This window comes from Cydia strobilella, chromosome 1, assembly GCF_947568885.1.
Source record: "Cydia strobilella chromosome 1, ilCydStro3.1, whole genome shotgun sequence".
In the NCBI taxonomy this organism is placed as follows: domain Eukaryota; kingdom Metazoa; phylum Arthropoda; class Insecta; order Lepidoptera; family Tortricidae; genus Cydia; species Cydia strobilella.
Window position 1 is genome coordinate 19,182,711 of NC_086041.1, and position 20,136 is coordinate 19,202,846.

The window sequence follows — 20,136 nt, forward strand, 5'->3', positions numbered from 1 at the left end:
CCTAAATTATTACACGACAATGATATACTAGGGTTTCTGGTTTCTCGAACTTTTTTATTTCTCGAGGCGCGGGAATTCTCGACCAGGATTTCTCGAGTATCTCGAGAAATTTTGAAAGTTTCATAAAACATCATGTTATTTACTTACATTTTTCTGCTTTATTACAAATCAGACTCATAGGAGTCGTAGGTTAGATCATAGAGTAACTTATACTAGCGCGGTACTGTCATAGTAAATTTTGTAACCCCAGTAAATTCACTGCCATCTGTCGACACACTTTAAAACTAAAAATGAATTGAATGATTTATAAAAATACGATAGAATGTATTTAAATATTGATAAATGTTTCTTTTTATTTGCATTAATTATTTTTATGATTTTGACCCATGTTCTTTCACTGATATGCGTTAAAATTGTTAAATAACAAACGAAACCGTCAACGCCATCTATACGACTGTAGGCCAAAACTAGTAGCGCACTCTGAACGAGAATCAAATTTTCTTGATTTTCGAGGCACGTTTTTTCCTTAGACTGTATCCATCTATTACGGAGTTATATCTATCTTTGGTTAGATCAATAATCAAACAAATGGTAAATTTTTAGTTACCATAAATTAACCTTAATAATCAAAAATTCAACAACAAACCAAAAAAACTATAGATGCAGGCGTGCGTGCCGCGATGTGATGTATGCTACAGTGTATTTCTTTAGGAATTTAACAAAATGTAAACAGACCACAATATGGTATTTTATTACGCAAGAATATTAGTCAATTGATTTAACTCGATGCGACAAACTTACACCAGTATACTACGTAATATTAATTCTCAACGTAACAATGAAGCTGCTAAAATTGTGCTAACTTGCTAATAGGAATATATCGTTTTATAATATTTGCTATTACATGGCCATGGGCCATGGCCCTATAATTCGTTTTCTAGCATTAGAAAGAAAATAAGCTATCTTGACATGTCTTTTTATTGAAAAAAAAAAAAATGTTTTAAAAAATAAGTCATGGCAAATATTTAACAGTTATAATAAATCATATACGATCATTTACATTATTTTGCTTTCATAAGTAATAGTTATAGTTACTAATTGTTTAAAAGCGGTTTTCGATAGAAAGGCACGTGAAGGTTGCTTATCTTTTTTCTAATGCTAAAAAAACAAACGAAGTACCTATAGTAAAGAACCTAAAGAGAGACGAATTCTTTAGACATTAGTACTTCAAAAGTTTCAATTGTTTCAAAACATCAAAATGTCAAAATCGATTGAAGCCAGAACGATAGGGGACGGATCAAGGCAGTTTTTTATTTGGTTGGTTAACTAAAAAAATATTTTGAGTACCTGTAAATGTAAAAAAAAAAACATTGTTTAGGTACTTACCTAAAGAAATACACTATGGACACATCACGTGTTATACGCGTGTTTTCTATTTACTTATCACAAGAGATTTATTTCTCGAGTTCTCGAGGCATTGAGCTTTTTTCCCGTCTCGACTCGACAAATTTCTCGAGATTTCTCGCCTCGAGAATTCTCGAGCAGAAACCCTATATACAACTTGCCTTAGTTGCTAATAAGAGAGCAGGAAGAAATATAGCATAATAGATTGGACCTGGGGAGCCCCCCCCCCCCCCGCCTCTTCTTGGGGGGTAGTTACGCACTATCTCGTGGCTACCGGGCTAAATCAGCTTTCTTTGACTCAAGGAACAATCGTGCCACGCAGCAACCCCTGAGACATAAGTGCATACTCACTGCACTTACTTGCCCCACTAGTCGTCGGACGCAAATATTATAAGAAAAAATTAAGCATAATTTGAAAACTATAAGTAAGTCTTAAAAATATACTTCCATATATTGTAGAGAATTTTATGGAGATTATACTTCTTCTAGACATTTTTATTGTAGCTTCCACAGTTTTCATGCAAATTTATAAGAACTAAAAATGGGGATATAAAAGGGGGGAGGGAGGGAAACAATAACTTCTCGGCGTGTTTCTACTTCTATTTATTCTTATACATATACCTTAAAGCTTTACCTACGGATGCCAAGTTTCGTGCTTTCTGCCGGATGGGACTATAAATAGTTGAGGCTAAGAAGCCGCACTAACTAATCGTAATATTTCGTATAATCATGATCAAGGTACTTTAATTATTCCATAAACTATTTATATAAACAAACAATACATTTTTATAAACAGGATTTTAATCTTTAAAGCTATTTTACTTTGCAGAAAATATAATCAGTTGGGTAATTGTTTTGCAATAAATACCAAGTACAATCCGGTGAAAATCGCTATGGTTTGAATACCGTTTATGATTGTAAAATTTCACGGTTCCTTATCTGAAACAATGTTCAACGATAGCGTAGCATACGTTTTTTTGTGAAGCTCTTAAATCTCTCTATTATTTGAACTAAAAGTAAACTAATTTGTCCGTGGGTATATACTTAGAATGCCCTAAATTAAAATACCCTAAAATTTATATTTATTTTTCCCAAAAGAAATTATGATATCTGATTTGACACCGTTTGTTTGTCAATTAGCGTGTTTTTCACTTCTACTTGTGGCGCCAGGTGCTCGTTAGTTTACAGTTATCTACAGTTCTACACGATAGGAGTTTTTGTTAATATTCGTCAGCCAGTTCACATGGAACCACATTCAGGATAGTGACGTCGCAAGTGCATGTAAATATCCACGTAGCCACAATTGAGCTAATATTTGGTTCGAATAAAGTATGTATTGCCGACTTTACCTTTACATCCAGGCCCATGACCACGTATGCCGGCGACGACGCTGTCCGTCAAGCTATGGACATAAAGTTATTAGGTTTTACCATTGATAGTGGCCTGAGGTGGAACGTACACATCGACCATCTGTGCGCGAGGCTGGGCAGCGCGTGCTACGCTTTAAGACGTCTCGCGAGTACTGCGACCAGGGACGTCGTTAGGAGCTGCTATTTTGCAACTGTGCACTCGCTCATTTCGTACGGCACCGAGCTGTGGGGTGGAGCCGCTGACTGGCGTCGAGTGTTCTCATTACAGAAACGAGCCGTACGCGCAATAGCGTGTGTCTCTGATGACGTCTCTGCTCGTCAGTACTTCACAGAATACAGTATACTAACACTACCCTGTGTACTTATTCACCAAATAGCGACATTCACCCACGCCAACACGAACAAATTTACTGTGAAACAGGTTAATCTAAATCGTCATCTGCGTAGTAACAAGAACGTGGGCTGCCTCGCATCTGTGCCACATAAGTTAGCGAAAAGTGGACGATCAGCCTATGTACTTGGCCCACGTATATGCTACCACCTACCTAAAAGTATCAGGGATGCACCTTCCTTCCATAATTTTAAAAGTAGATTAAAACACTGGTTACTAAAATCACCATTTTATGACATAGATGAATATTTTTCCAATGAAATTATTGATGTACCTAAATAAAATTAACTATAAGAATAAAAATGTACTTATAATTGTGACATACAAATTGAATGTGTAATATACTCATAGGTATATGTATACTGTATTTATTGATACTATACGAATTTCAAATCTTATACAACCCTGTCCTGTAACCTAATGTTATTAATAAATTTTCATTTTCATTACCATAGGTGAGAGCCAAAGTCAACGTGTTTGCATTAATTTAAAGACTACAAAACGATTGTTTACTAAATCCATTTGACGTGCGTCAAATGTTTAAATATCAATTAAGTAGATTGAAATATCTTCACTACCTACATCACATTTAAAACTTTCGCGTTTTAAACACATATTAAATCACATTTACAATCGGGTCTATCGCGAATTTATTTTGTTACCTTTATTTACCGACTAGCACAATCGGATTAGCACTGGCACTAACCTCGAAATCTCTTCCAAAGTTATTAAATTTATGTTACGGTGTAACAACATTAAAGCTTATTAAATTCTACACAAAAAAGTCCTAGTATCTTTGCGGAAAAAATACATCTTGTTATAGAAAATAATTGCTGAATCCAGATTTAGCGCTTATACCCTTTCAGGGGATATTCTCTTAATAGGAAACTTGTAGGAATATGAATTCGACTTTTGTCTATACATTTGTACACGTTATACGCCAATGTCAACATTTTACTCGACTGCGACTTAAACTGAAAGTAGGGTTATTTGTTTAAATACCGATAATCAGTACCCTGTAGCTCAGGATACGGGACAGATTTTTTTAAATGACATATCGGTAGATTCCTCTTGCCCTGCACAACCTGTTTACACTTGTTTTATTAAATAAATATCAATACAGCCGCCTTGAGAGGACGCCGAATATTAAATCATATTTTTACTTCTAGCGCCTAAACTTTTTAGTGGATTTCAAAAAAAATGACATCAGTAGATCCATAATTGGTACACGAGTGCTATGCAATACAAATTTACTAAAATAAATGGAGGAAAAATGTTTAGGACTTAAAAATGTGACTGCAAAAACAGATATTAGGGGGTTTAAACAATAGTGAAAGTAATGAAATTTGACACCTACAATTTCAGGGATCCCTGTTTGCGTATCTTCAAAATTGGAGCTTCGGGGACCACGGGGATCAAACGCCATCTTGAAAAGTATAAGTCTTTTTTGGTTTTTCTGTTTTTCTCGGAATATCTTGGTTTAATATGAATACTGTGTATGGCGAAACAAAGCTTATTAAATTCCACACTAAAAAGGTATAAACCACAATGTCCCAAAAACGAAGCCTTTTTTTAGAAATAGGGCTAGTATGATTTTTGAGATAAAAACTATTGTCTTGGGACTTGAAACATCTCTGTACCAAATTTCAACTAAATCGGTTCAGTGGTTTAAGTGTGAAGAGGAGTTAAAAAAAGGTATTTGTTTAAAGTTTAAATTTTTTACTTCGGAATGGTGTCAATGTGATACCATAAATGAATTTGGCACTCCTGATTTATACGAAAACGATACCAAAAATGAGCTTCATTGATGTAGATATCAAGATACAATTTAGAGCCCCAAATAAACTTTCAATAGATAAATTTAATCGGCTTTCGTTTTGTTTAAGTAGTCATGTCGCTAAGACGCAAAGTTTCCAAGATATAAGTGAAAACGAATAATTTAACCTTCAGACCCCCTCTCCCCCTCCCCCTCCCCCCCGGCACCAGGGTTACGGCCGGGGACTTTTCATAATATGAAACTTATTATGTTCATCTCCTAACTAGTCCAATCAAAGTAACGTAGTCAAAAATTGTGTTCCTCTATACCTTCTTATTGCTTGGCCTACTACCCGACGAAAAGTCTATGAAAAGGTTAATAAAGGTAACAAAATAAATTCGCGATAGACTCGATTGTAAATGTGATTTCATATATCTTCACTACAGCCTAATATCACCATCATAGGCCTATCAAAGTCCAGTTTTGGTCACTTTCCTCTAGGTCGACGCGATTTGCTGCCTGTAGAAACCATTCCTCCTCCTCCTCCTTGCATCGGTTTCCTCATCACTGAGGGTCGTGGTCACTTCTAGGGAGCAGCTTCTCTTGGACAATTTGCCGCCACCTCTTTCTGTCTGTCGCCGAGTGTAGGGCACCGTGGAGCGTTACATCAACGGCTGAGCGGATTTGGTCTGTCCACCGCATTGGGCTCCTACGTCTCGGCCTATCGCCTTAGATTTTACCAGTGATTACCAGCTTTTCCAGGTTATCACTGTCCTTCCTGGCAATATGGCCAAAATACACAAGCACTTTGCGTAAGCAGACAGTGGACAGCCTGGTTGTGATGTTCAGTTCATCAAGGATCGATGCATTAGTGCGGCGCGCTGTCCAGTGTATGTTCAGCATCCTCCTCCAACACCACATCTCGAAGGCATCAATTTTGTTACGGTCAGCTTTCCTAAGGGTCCATGTCTCTGCGCCATATCTGAAAATTGAGAAAACTAGAGTCCGAACTAAAGTACTCTTGGTGTTGGTAGATATGTTTCTGTCCTTCCATACTTTCTCAAGCTGCGCCATGGCTCCCTTGGCCATTCCGATTCTTCTGCGGATTTACGTCTCACAGGACCCGTTGTTACTTATGGTAGAGCCAAGGTATATGAAGTTGTCTACGATCTCTAGGTCAAGTGTTCCACTGCGCTCCAGCTCCAGAAACCAGTAAAACTAGGATTAAAGCAACATATCTTCTCACAGGTCGATCCCCGACACGCGCTTGGAAGAGTGCAAATACTGGCACTATCCAACAGAGCTGCCCTCTACGTCGGTGATCATTGTGTTCCATAACGAGGGCTTCACCGTGCTGATGCGCACCGTGCACACCGTCATCGACCGCTCGCCGCCGAACATACTGCACGAGGTGGTGCTGGTGAGTACTGCACACTACAAGTACAGTCAGTTGCAGAGAAAGGTGACCACCCTGAATACAACCAGTCCATGCAGGGGGGGGGGGGTCACCTCTCTGTACATACTGGCTTCTGCCCGACGGAGCTTCCTCCACGTCGGTGATCATCGTGTCTCACCACGAGGGCTTCTCCGACTCATCGACCGCTCACCGCCGCACATACTGCATACGAGGGGTGTTGGTGAATACTGGACACCAAGTACTGGTTCTGCCCGGTGCGGCGGAGCTGCTCTCCACGTTGGTGACCGTCGTGTCCCACAACGAGTCCCACATAATAAATACGAAGGTTTCCGAGAAAATATGACCTAAGAGGATTATTCACTACACTACATCTGTATACACTACCGCTCAAAAGTATTTAGGCACCCGCAATTTTCACTATACAATTGTATACAAAAATTATTTTCAAAATCATACTGTTCGATCGCAGGCAAATGACTCTCTTACATGTTGGATTGAGTTTTTATTTAGGTAAATATATTGAGCCTTAAATTGTTGTCAAATACATCCTTTAAAATTTCGAGTTTACTTCATGCAACGATTTAAAAAACCCTTATGTACTAGTTCATACAAAATAAAACGATTTTGTACTGGAAAACGATTTATGTATTTTTTTACGCTTGCCATTTGGTAAATAGGCAATGTACACGAATATTCTGCACATCATTTAGAAGCTCGATATGTCTGTTAAATTAAAAAAGTAAACTCCACAAAAAACTATTACCCGACTGCGACTTAGCGGTATAATTCTGAAAGTCGATTTTGTATACAATTGTGTGGAAAAAAATACGAGTGCCTAAATAGTTATGAGCAGTAGTGTAGGTAACATTTAACTTAATTAAAAAGTAAAATTTAAATTAAGTAAAAGTACTTAAAAGACGTAAAAACAACTTATTCTCAATTTCCACGAAACGTACAAATACATAAGTTTTCACGTGTTTTATTTGTTTCTAGGTGGACGACTATTCCGATAAGGATAACCTGAAGTCAAATCTCGATAACTACATAAAGCGATGGAAAGGCAAAGTGCGTTTAATTCGCAATTCGCAGAGGGAGGGGCTTATCAGAACCCGCTCCAGGGGCGCCCAGGAGGCGAAAGGGGATGTTATAGTGTTCCTAGATGCTCATTGCGAGGTCAACGTGAACTGGCTGCCGCCGCTGCTCGCGCCCATTTATCGAGACTACAAGACCATGACTGTTCCAGTTATAGATGGAGTCGACCACAGGACCTTCGAGTACAGGCCCGTGTACGCCCACGACACCAACTTCAGAGGCATCTTCGAATGGGGAATGCTCTACAAAGAAAACGAAGTACCGGACAGAGAAGCCAACAAACACGCACACAAATCCGAGCCTTACAAGAGCCCCACACACGCGGGCGGTCTTTTTGCTATAAACAGGAACTATTTCCTTGAAATCGGAGCGTATGACCCCGGTTTATTAGTTTGGGGAGGCGAGAATTTCGAGCTCAGCTTTAAAATTTGGCAGTGCGGCGGCAGCATCGAGTGGGTGCCGTGTTCCAGAGTAGGTCACGTTTATAGAGCATTCATGCCCTACTCCTTTGGCAACTTGGCGAAGAATCGCAAGGGTTCACTGATAACTATAAACTACAAGAGAGTAATCGAAACGTGGTTCGACGAGGAGCACAAAGAATACTTCTACACTAGAGAGCCGATGGCGAGGTTCTTGGATATGGGGGATATAAGCGAGCAAGTGGCCTTGAAAGAGAAGCTAAAATGCAAGGACTTCAAGTGGTTCATGGAAAACGTGGCGTACGACGTGTACGACAAGTTTCCGAAGCTGCCGAAGAACGTACGCTGGGGCATGGTGCGCAACAAGGCCGGCAACATGTGCCTCGACACCATGGGCAAGGCGGCGCCCGCATATATTGGTAAGCTTCATATTAACCATACAGAAATAAGTAAGCTTAAAGTGCTCACTCCATACATGGATTTCCTTACTTAATAATAATAAGCTGTATGGGAGGTACGATTAAACTTATTATTAATCAGTTTAAAACTTGCTTGAAACTTAAATGGGGTATTACACGTTCAAGCAAAAAAAGAAATAGTAAAGGCGATTCGCGCAGCGCCCGAGTAGAGGCAAAAAAGAACTTTTTTAAATAAATTAAAAATTAAGTGGTGTTCATCAGTTACGTTACGTTACTATCACTTGAAAAAAGATGACAATAGTACATTACTACAGAGGCCGTGAAGTAAGGGGTTGCCGGCCGAATAGAATAGACGGCCGAACGTAGTGAGGCCGGATAGTTATGAGGCCGCCAATCCCTTTTCACGCCGAGGTATGTATAGTGCTTTTCTCAAACATGCAATGAAATAATAATACAAACATGATGATGATGATGATGATTGTTTCATGTCGTAATATGATAGGTTATTCAGTGCGTGGAGTATCGAGGAGGAACAAAAATTTGATTATTTTTGCGCTACGACACACGGTTTAGGAGATACAGATAAAAAGAAAAAAAAAAACATTATTTTTTTTGGGTTTTTTTAGCATGTTTAACCGCTTATAAATATAGTACCATTGATTTTGTTTTTTTTTATGTCGCAAGTATGCTTACAGAGAGAGTGGTCGTATGTAATATTTCCTTTGTCAGTCTAATCTTAGTGAGCAAATTTAAAAAGTTAGAGCAGCGGACAATAATGTACGTTTCATACTAACTCCTTACATTACTTCTTGGCCTAGGTCAAGAAGTAATGTAAGGAGCCATAAATGAGCAACTTCATGTCTTCATTTCGTGACATTAACGCATACATTTTGGAGTATGTTTGAGAAAAGATTTTTTTTTTACAGGCACATCAACATGTCACGGCTCCGGCAACAACCAGCTGTTCCGGCTCAACGCGGCCGGCCAGCTCGGCGTGGGCGAGCGCTGCGTCGAGGCCGACGCCGACAGCGTCAAGCAGGCCATCTGCCGGCTCGGCACCGTCGACGGGCCCTGGAGGTGAGCTCGTAGCGATGTCATTGTTGTATGATCAGACTAGCTCGGCGTCGGCGAGCGCTGCATCGAGGCCGACGCCGACAGCGCCAAGCAGGCCATCTCCCGCTCGGCACCGTCGACGGGCCCTGGAGGTGAGCTCGTAGCGATGTCATTGTTGTATGATCAGACTAGTTCGGCGTCGGCGAGCGCTGCATCGAGGCCGACGCCGACAGCGCCAAGCAGGCCATCTCCCGCTCGGCACCGTCGACGGGCCCTGGAGGTGAGCTCGTAGCGATGTCATTGTTGTATGATCAGACTAGCTCGGCGTCGGCGAGCGCTGCATCGAGGCCGACGCCGACAGCGCCAAGCAGGCCATCTCCCGCTCGGCACCGTCGACGGGCCCTGGAGGTGAGCTCGTAGCGATGTCATTGTTGTATGATCAGACTAGCTCGGCGTCGGCGAGCGCTGCATCGAGGCCGACGCCGACAGCGCCAAGCAGGCCATCTCCCGCTCGGCACCGTCGACGGGCCCTGGAGGTGAGCTCGTAGCGGTGTCATTGTTGCATGATCAGACTAGCTTTACGCAATATTGCTAAGGCAAAAGTTTCAGATCTTACTTTTATGTAATAGCTTAGGTACTTTTATTTCCTAAACTTTCTTCTTGCCTAGTCGGTAGTGCATTTATGTAAGGGCATTTATTTGTGTGATTATCACGAATGTTTGTTTAAGTATTTTATCAATATAAGTATGTATACCTTCGCCTATAGTACCCATTGTACAAGATTTACTTAGTTTGGAGCAAGCTTGATCTGTGCAATATTGTCCCCAAATATATATTTAATAAGTTTTTGGCAAAAATTTCATTTTTGGTACAAGCTTTTATCGCTGACTGTACTTTTCTTTCCACAGACAACTAATACTCATCGAGACAATTCTAAAAACCCCAAACACAATTAGGTTGCGTTGTTTTATCACAGAGTTCCTATGATAACCTCCTGTCTCCAATGTCTCCATCATCAGATCAGCTCGATGGTACCATAATATTGCATTGTCACCCGACCTACATATGTATGCAAATTTTCAGCTTCATCGGAAACCGGGAAGTAGGTCAAATTTAACTTGCAAGATTTGACCCTTACAAACATGTTACATACATATTACATACATACTTACATAGGTACATTGCAAGTTAAGAGCGCTATTACATTTCGGCGTTGAGCGAGTTTAGGTATTTTACGCGCTGCGGCGGGCTGTGCGAGCTCAGTATGCCGATCCCTTCTACCACGTTTTCCCTCTCGCTCGCACTACAATGATGGATTATAATCTTGATCCTTCGTGAAGCATACTGAAAACAATTATAACGACACTAACTGTACTTAAATTTTAAAATCCTAATTATTGTTATTTGGTACGAAAATACTAAATCCAGTGCAAATGTACTTACTTGTGTATTATAAAAGAATTATTTTATACTAGAAAGAAATTATACTCGCTTGTTTACATGTTTCGTCATTACATTTGGTACAGGTACAGGGTAACCGTACCGCTTGGGTAGCGAAACTATTTTAGCTATATGTAGCAGTGTTGGCCGTAATTGTTAATTTTAATTAACCATTGATCACTTGCATTAACCATTAGTTCCGCCATTAACCAATTGCATTACGCACCAATTGCATTAAAGTTAATTCGAATTAAATTTTTGAGACGTTAATGGCCATTGAAGTTAAAGTTTTGTTTAGTGTTGTTTGACATATCAGTCAAATTTGACAGATTGACAGTTTTTGTCTTTTTTTAGTGAAAATGAACATGGTTTGTTTGCTAAATTATATCCCAAAAAGATAATTTTCACAGAAAATGACAAAAACTGTCAATCTGTCAAACTTGACTGATATGTCAAACAACACTAAACTATGTCACTTAGTACCAAACTTTAACAAAACGTTAATTTTCACAAAAAATTACAAAAACTGCCAAACTGTCAATTTTGTCAGTTTTGACAGATGTGTCAAACTACATTTTCCATCCCATGACTAATGATGAAGGTCCTATCAAAATCAGACAAGCCGTTTCGTTTTGGGATCCAAAACTGTCAAAATGTCACAAACTGTCAATTTTGACAGATAGTATAAATTTACACTTAACAATGTCACTGGGTGCTAAATTCTATCCCAAAAAGATAATTTTCACTGAAAATGACAAAAAAATGTCAATCTGTCAAATTTGACTGATATGTCAAACAACACTAAACTATGTCACTTAGTACCAAACTTTAACAAAACATGTCAATTTTCACTAAAAATGACAAAACCTGTCAATTTTGACAGTTTTGACAGATGTGTCAAACTACATTTTCCATCCCATAACTAATGTTGAAGGTCCTATCAAAATCGGACAAACCGTTTCGATTTGGGATCCAAAAATGTCAAACTGTCACAAAATGTCAATTTTGACAGATTGTATAAATCTACACTTGACAATGTGACTTGGTGCTAAATTATATCCCAAAAAGATAATTTTCACTGAAAATGACAAAAACTGTCAATCTGTCAAATTTGACTGATATGTCAAACAACACTAAACTATGTCACTTAGTACCAAACTTTAACAAAACATGTTAATTTTCACTAAAAATGACAAAAACTGTCAAACTGTCAATTTTGACAGTTTTGACAGATGTGTCAAACTACATTTTCCATCCCATGACTAATGTTGAAGGTTCTATCAAAATCGGACAAACCGTTTCGATTTGGGATCCAAAAATGTCAAAATGTCGCAAAATGACAATTTTGACAGATTGTATAAATTTACACTTAACAATGTCACTTGGTGCTAAATTATATCCCAAAAAGATATTTTTCACTGAAAATGACAAAAACTGACAATCTGTCAAATTTGACTGATATGTCAAACAACACTAAACAATGTCACTTAGTACAAAACTTTAACAAAACATGTTAATTTTCACTAAAAATGACAAAAACTGTCAAACTGTCAATTTTGACAGTTTTGATAGATGTGTCAAACTACATTTTCCATCCCATGACTAATGTTGAAGGTCCTATCAAAATTGGACAAGCCGTTTCGATCTGGGATCCAAAACTGTCAAAAATGTCAATTTTGACAGATAGTATAAATCTACACTTAACAATGTTACTTGGTGCTAAATTCTATCCCAAAAAGATAATTTTCCCTGAAAATGACAAAAACTGTCAATCTGTCAAATTTGACTGATATGTCAACCAAACCTTAGTTCCACTAGGTACTGCCAGGGTTCAGCATCAGCTCTATCATGGGTACTGCTCTCCTAAGTGCTCATCAAGACGAGTCGGATGACTAAAACAGCGTGTGCCTATGTTGCACCAATCCTAAGTTCCACTAGGTACTGCCAGGGTTCATAAGGAGGATGAGTAATACATACTCAAAACTTATACAAGTTCAGTCTTAGTTATATCGGAGCATCGTTTATAATGGCGTAAACGCCATCGACAATAAGGTCCCTTTTTATAGGAAATACCACATTTTATTCTGTTTTTAGTATTTGTTGTTTTAGCGGCAACAGAAATACTTTCAACTGTCTAGCTATCACGGTTCATGAGATACAGCCTGGTGACAGACGGACAGACAGACAGACAGACAGCGGAGTCCTGGTAATAGGGTCCCGTTTTTACCCTTTAGGTACGGAACCCTAAAAACAGAATAAAATAGATATTTAAGTGGTGCTCCCATACAACGAACGTGATTTATTTACCGTTTTGTGCGTAGTACGGAACCCTTTGTGCGCGAGTCCGACTCGCACTTGGCTGTTTTTTTTTGTTTTAATTTACTACCTATAAAATGTCAGGTAATTTCAAATATTTTTATTGTTGTTCGGAAGTTTGTTATGTTACTATACTATATTATAATACTATAACAACAAATACAGTACTCGGATCAAAGTTTCTCAGTCGCAGTTTACACGCACACAGTATTGCGTTTTACACGGCGCCTGCCGCACACAACGATAAAAAACCTCGTTGTCGCCGTCGAAAACGTGCGGAGCCGACCGACACAGGTCCGACCTCTTCAAGCTCTGCCGCGGTACTGAGATCGCCAGCGCGCTTCATCGGCAATATAGAGTAGTTTTCAAAAAATTGCCAAAAAATTAAAGTAGAATTGGATAAACACAATACCAACAGTATAAGCATACGTTGTAGATTGCTCGTGTATAAAAATGACTTCGATACTAAGTAGATTTTCGTAGGAATTTACACTTGTTTCGAAGAGAAAATTCAATTCGTTTAACATTGATTTTCTCTTTCTTAAAAGCATGTAGGAAGAATATCGTTCGATATTCCTAAAGTACAGGATATTAGTAATACAAAATATCCAACTTTAGCAGAGTAAACTTCTCAAAATTTACAAATAAGAGCTCACAATTCAATGCTTCACGCGGTTTTTCGTAAACGACCATCAGAAAAAAAATCATTACTAATTTAATTAATCCTTTTTCTAAAATGTACAACGATATTCCTAAAGATAAGAAGACGCTCTTACTGGAACAAGTTCTCTTTATTTCTAATAATGAGCGTAAAATCTTAAATCTTGTCGGGAATATCATCAATTTTACATTATTTCGACTTTTCTTGTAAGAACGCTCTTAAATAAAAACTTATAAAAAAAAACTTCTTACGGGATTTAGTCAAGCAACCCCATGCACAATTTACCAATGTACGCAACACGACAAATCTCATATATTTATATTTTCAGGTACGATGAAGAAAATCATCAAATAATCCACCGGCTGCACGACTACTGCCTGACGCTGCAGCCGCACGCGCGCAACCTGGCGCTGGCTCCCTGCGACCCGCGCAACACCTACCAGCAGTGGAGCATCACGCACAAGCAGCCCGGCTGGTGATACCCCATCCCCCGATCGCCTCCCCACACACTCTAGCTCTACTATACATAAGTGTTCGAGGCTATGCTGCCGCGTGCGACGGTGCGATGTGAAGCAGAAAAACGAAAAGTGGCCTAAAATGTGCGGCTAAATAGATCTTACTCGGGAATTCTGTCAGTTTATCCGGGTGTATCGAATTTTTCGCTTCTGGTGAACTTATTTTTACGTCTTCACTCCTTTCACCACCGTCCCCCACAGTTGCATTTGGGTAATTTCGCTTCATATATATCTCCTCGGACCTCGTGTTTGTGTGCCACAGCTGGCAACTGCCTTAATAGTAGTTTATGTGACTGCTACATAATGAAAGGCATTAAAACTCGAGTGTGGGTTTATGAAACGAAGAAAGTGAGTTTCATAATACAATCACACGAGTGTTTTAATGCCTAATTATGCACAGGTACATACACTGCTTTATCCAAACTTTTTATGATATATTCACTAACCTCATATTAGAGCCGACATTGGGGCATTGTCAGTAGACATAGGGGCGTCTCCGAAATATCTTTAATGCACACTTTGCACGAAACTTTTGCTAGAGTTACTTTAAAAATAACAAAACAAATCATTTTTACTTACAAACTAATTAAAAGATAAACTGCACGTCAAATGGCGGCAAAGAAAATTTTTTTCACGCATCCGTAGTTTTTTTTAAATTCAGAGACAAACTAGAGCGGGGGTCGATTGCCATATCGTTCGATACCAACTAACAAGCGAGATTTGTCAAAATTGTATGCAATTGACATTTCATTTCGAATAAAACGTCATCTCGACCAAAGATAGATATAACTCCGTAATAGATGGATACAGTCTAAGGAAAAAACGTGCCTCTAAAATCAAGAAAATTTGATTCTCGTTCAGAGGGCGCTACTAGCTTTGGCCTACTGTCGTATAGATGGCGTTGACGGTTTCGTTTGTTATTTAACAATTTTAACGTATATCAGTGAAAGAACATGGGTCAAAATCATAAAAATAATTAATGCAAATAAAAAAAAAAACATTTATCCATATTTAAATACATTTTATCGTATTTTTATAAATCTTCATTTTTAGTTTTAAAGTGTGTCGACAGATGGCAGTGAATTTACTGGGGTTACAAAATTTACTATAACAGTACCGCTCTAGTATAAGTTACTCTATGTCTATTAGAATATAAAGGTCAAATCAAATTTCTTTGTTTTTCAGAGATGTTCGAAATTTGAATGAAATAATATTATCGAAATCGATGTTATTATTTAGCAATAATAACATTTTCACAGATAAAAAATTTACTGTAACAAAACAGTTTATCATTAAGATGGCCATTATTTACGGATTTTGAAGGCATCATAGAGGATTTATGATATGTGTGTAGATAAAACATATACAGTCTTATTAATAAAAATCGCTTATTTAAAAGTTAATCTACCGTTACACTTGGACTTGCTACTACGAGAGTAATTAAGTATTAACTTTGTAATTAGAACGTTATTAATAAACATCGAGTAACTTTGGCGTAGCAATACATTCCTTACACCGGGATTAACACGAATGTTATGGCAACCCTACATACTTTAAAAGTAAAAAGAGTGAGCTACGGAATGAAATGAACGACAGATGACATTTAAACATTGACATTTAATATAAACTTCAACGGCAGGCTCCAGTGGATTCTTACGTATTTTATAAAATTTTACATGCCTCAATAATGGCATCAAGTTCCCCACCTCATTTTATTCATCTAAATCCCTTAAATCGTCAATAAAATAATTTCTTACCATTTTCTTTGCACAACAAATAAATCACACACGATCTCAAAGCACACGATGCGTTACATAGACATAGTATAGTAGTTATGCGATAGTAAAGCCGAAAAAAGCCACAGATTTAAAAAAAAACGTCAAAATAGACAGCTACTCTATGCTTACTAAGTCGTTAAACTATGTGGTACCTAGGTTTAACTTTTACTCCGAGAATAAAGTCTGATTAGTATACTCCCTGCTTACTCTGCATTTATTAATACCGAATTTCACTAATCTTGAGTTACACCTCGAATTATAGTTACGCCTACTTTACTCCATGTTTATTAATAAGACTGTTAATGTTTCAATATTAAGCGCAGAAAGCATAATCTTGGTCTCGTTAGCACCCAAAAACGACTCATTACAACTGGAGGCAGTAGTAATCAAAGACTTTCTATACAGCCTCCTTTTTAAATTATGATTGAGATGAGAGGATAGATCTTTAATAATTTTTGTTGCCTTTCGTAGAACTAAACGAATCTTCCTTCTGGCAATGGACATGGCGTTTTGATTCGACGTGGCACTGTTAATGCAATCTGTAGCCGTGAATGAATGCCACGTCAGTTATTTTAAAACCCCGTTGACTGCAGTAACCGAATAAATTTACAGGTTACAGTGTGCTTAGTTTTTATATAATTTTATGTTTTTTTTCTTCTATTCGGTCAGTAATGTCAGAATAAGACAAAAGTTATGAAATGTATGCATTTATTTATTTTTAAACTTAATTAGTTGTGTCACTTTTGTCAGAGTACATCTCGTGAGTATTATTTTCTAATACTTTACGGAGATATTGATGTTTTGTCTCGTGCTATTCTTATTTCTCTTATTCTAGCCAAGGAAGACGTTTGAAAACGTAGTTTGAATTCTACGGTGGAACACACGACACAAACTTACGTCCATACATCAACTACTAAAATCATTACCGTAGTTATAAAGAAGACATAATTACCACCTTGTCCCCGCGGCAAATGAAGATCAGACATATATTATCTTAATTATCTATTAACATTTTAAGCAAATCCTAGCCGATGTATATTTTGCATATGTGTAATTGTTTACCTTGGATGGAACGTACCTTGGAGAACACAGATAACTAACTAGTCGTAAGATTTATCGCAACGGGGTAACGCGTAATACTGATTACCCAACAACTATGTATGTTCATTGCTCAATTACTCAGGTCTAGGACTGAGTTGCCGGTCTCTGCGATTGCATTGTAGGTATCTCGTGTACGATTAATTAGCTCAACCCAGAACTATAGTTATAGTTTAGCTAAGGTTAGTATTCCACCTGTTGGAATACTAAGTAACCTTAGCTAACTGCACTCATGGTCGGTAGCGAAACTATGCAAGTTTTCAAAGGTTTATTTACCTGTTCGACTTAATGTTTAATATTTTAAGTTAATATTTTTGAAACAAACTTGTCATTGTTTGACGTGACGTACTTATAAAATTCCATTGTACCATTTGAGAAGTAAATAATTAAAATTGGAGAATTGTACCCAAAAAGCATTAAATAAAATGAACACAGTTCGGCGATATCAGTATTGTTAGTATTCTGTAGTGTAATCACGATTTAGTAGACGTTTTGACAATGACAACGTTACTGAATCGTTATATTTGTTTATAACAAATAATACATTTGATTTGTTTAAGGTAAAACTGGTTGAGATGGTAGGACTATTCGTCCCTTTACGTTGATGAAAGTGTTGGTTATAATATAAAATGCTCATAACTCTCATAAGATAAGGTACTTAATAAATTTAAGAAATTCAATGGGTAATACACGCACTATTCAGCCAGGGATCATTAGCACTAAAACAAACAAGCGCCTATTCTGTAGAATGCTCTTAGCTTAACAATCGATTTATAGGTAACTTTAGCCTAAAAATAGTTTATAATTAAATTAATTTAATTAGATTGTGTATTTAACAATTAATGCTTAGTTGTATCATTATAATAAATTTTACCTTTATTTGACAATTAGTAAATAGTGTATAAGTTATTAATGACTACCTACTTGCCAACATTGCTTCAATTACAAATACCGACAGTTCAAAATATTTCATTCCAGTCAGGCGCAAAGAGTAATCTGCGTCTTATTTCTTTTTTTACGTTATCTGTGTTAAGTATTTAGTTGAAATTCAACGCATAATTAAACTAGATTTCAATGTCTCTTAATTATAGTTATATTGTTTTACTTTGTTATTATGTTGCATATCAATATATCTACTATTTATTCAAAATGAACAATATGTATAAATGTAAAGTCACGGCTCCATTAGGTATCGTTTTTTTGTTAATTTCTCATTAAAGCCTTGTTACGTTTAGGACCGGTTACGCCAAATCGGCTGTTATAACGTCGTCGTAATTCGATAAAGAGATTAGATATGATAAAGAGAAAAGAGGTAAATAAAAAAAAACATCAAGGCTATATCCGAGTTTGATCCATATACAATATTCGTGTTAATTTCTACTTCCATCCCTCTTGCACTTATAAAACTTAGATCAGTTCGTTGATTGTGCGTGGGGCAGTGCAACCTACCCTTAGTTCAGTTCGTTGATTGTGCGTGGTGCAGTGCAACCCACCCTTAGATCAGTTCGTTGATTGTGCGTGGTGCAGTGCAACCCACCCTTAGTTCAGTTCGTTGATTGTGCGTGGTGCAGTGCCACCCACCCTTAGATCAGTTCGTTGATTGTGCGTGGTGCAGTGCAACCCACCCTTAGATCAGTTCGTTGATTGTGCGTGGTGCAGTGCAACCCACCCTTAGATCAGTTCGTTGATTGTGCGTGGTGCAGTGCAACCCACCCTTAGATCAGTTCGTTGATTGTGCGTGGGGCAGTGCAACCCACCCTTAGATCAGTTCGTTGATTGTGCGTGGTGCAGTGCAACCCACCCTTAGATCAGTTAGTTGATTGAGCGTGGTGCAGTGCAACCCACCCTTAGGTACTGCTGCGCCAGACAATTTCTTTTCTACCGAACTTGCCGATTCGGTGCAAATTTAATACGGACTTCAGTCACAGATTAATAAATAGTTTGCTTCAGTCAGGTGGATGTTACATCAACTCGATGTAGAAGGAACATAAAGAAAATTACGTACTTATTATATATGTTATATACTTATATATTATATATTGTATAAAAGCTGACACTAAAATGTTTTTCTAGACTGATTATTTATATAACCGTAATCTATTGTCTTCCTTACAAGTATGTATGTAATTATGTATTTTCGTCTTAAATGTGTAAATTGTCGAGATGTTAAACCCATAACCAACCCGTTTTTTTGTCAATGGGATATAATTATTACCTACGTTTTTGTAAACTGCACACAACTAATAGGTACCTACCTATTAGTTGTGTGCAGTTTACGGTCAAGGTTTTAAATACCTTGACTGTACCTACAGTCAAGGGGCCTATTTAATACCTTGACCGTACATATAAGAAAAGCATGACTAAGTTTTTACCTATAACCATAATAAGAAGCAAGTATGTTGGTATGTCGCACAACCTTCTAAGCTAAGTGGAAGCCATATGAACTGGTCCGCCGGAGACACTGATCGTGGCGACCATCTAAGGTACCATCAAAGGTCTCATCACACTGTATATTTCAAACATTTATTGGCGAAAATCTTCGCCTCGGTAGCAACCCGTATATTTTAAACGATGGCAACTACCCTAACTAAGCTAATTGCCTGGTATCATATGTAGGTATGCAATATAAAATATTTTGCAAATCCTTAAAAAATTGTAGCACTGAACTATGTATAAAATCTGTTCAATAAAGATAATGATTAAACACAAATGATTGGAGATAATCTCACAAAAGGTATTACTGTGATTCCGAATTTAAAATATTTTCAAGGTCGATGTAAATAAATTAATATTTATTGTTTTAATGTCTTTAATCAATGAAATACCCTTAAATTATAATGACACGTTTAGAAACATATGTTACATTAGGGACTTGTGGGATATTTCTAGTACATAACTGCTTGAATAAGATACTTGCATAGATGTAATTTGGAATTTTATTTTAAAGCGCTACATATATCCCACAATTTTAAAATACTTAATACACTTCTATTAAAATATTGACGAG

General features: G+C 37.6%; 1 protein-coding gene across 4 annotated transcripts in view; it reads left to right on the top strand.

The window, feature by feature from the left end:
• Positions 1-19,929, top strand: part of LOC134745972 (N-acetylgalactosaminyltransferase 7) — a 31,325-nt gene extending 11,396 nt beyond the window's left edge. For 3 of the 4 annotated variants that reach the window (XM_063680128.1, XM_063680140.1, XM_063680149.1), the window contains 4 exons: positions 6,170-6,341; positions 7,332-8,268; positions 9,195-9,345; positions 14,067-19,929. In XM_063680128.1, coding sequence (XP_063536198.1) covers positions 6,170-6,341; positions 7,332-8,268; positions 9,195-9,345; positions 14,067-14,217 — 1,411 coding nt within the window. In that variant the 3' untranslated portion in view covers positions 14,218-19,929. The remainder of the gene's footprint in view (positions 1-6,169; positions 6,342-7,331; positions 8,269-9,194; positions 9,346-14,066) is intronic. The other variant, XR_010128212.1, reaches the window with a different exon arrangement.
• Positions 19,930-20,136: the final 207 nt, after the last annotated feature.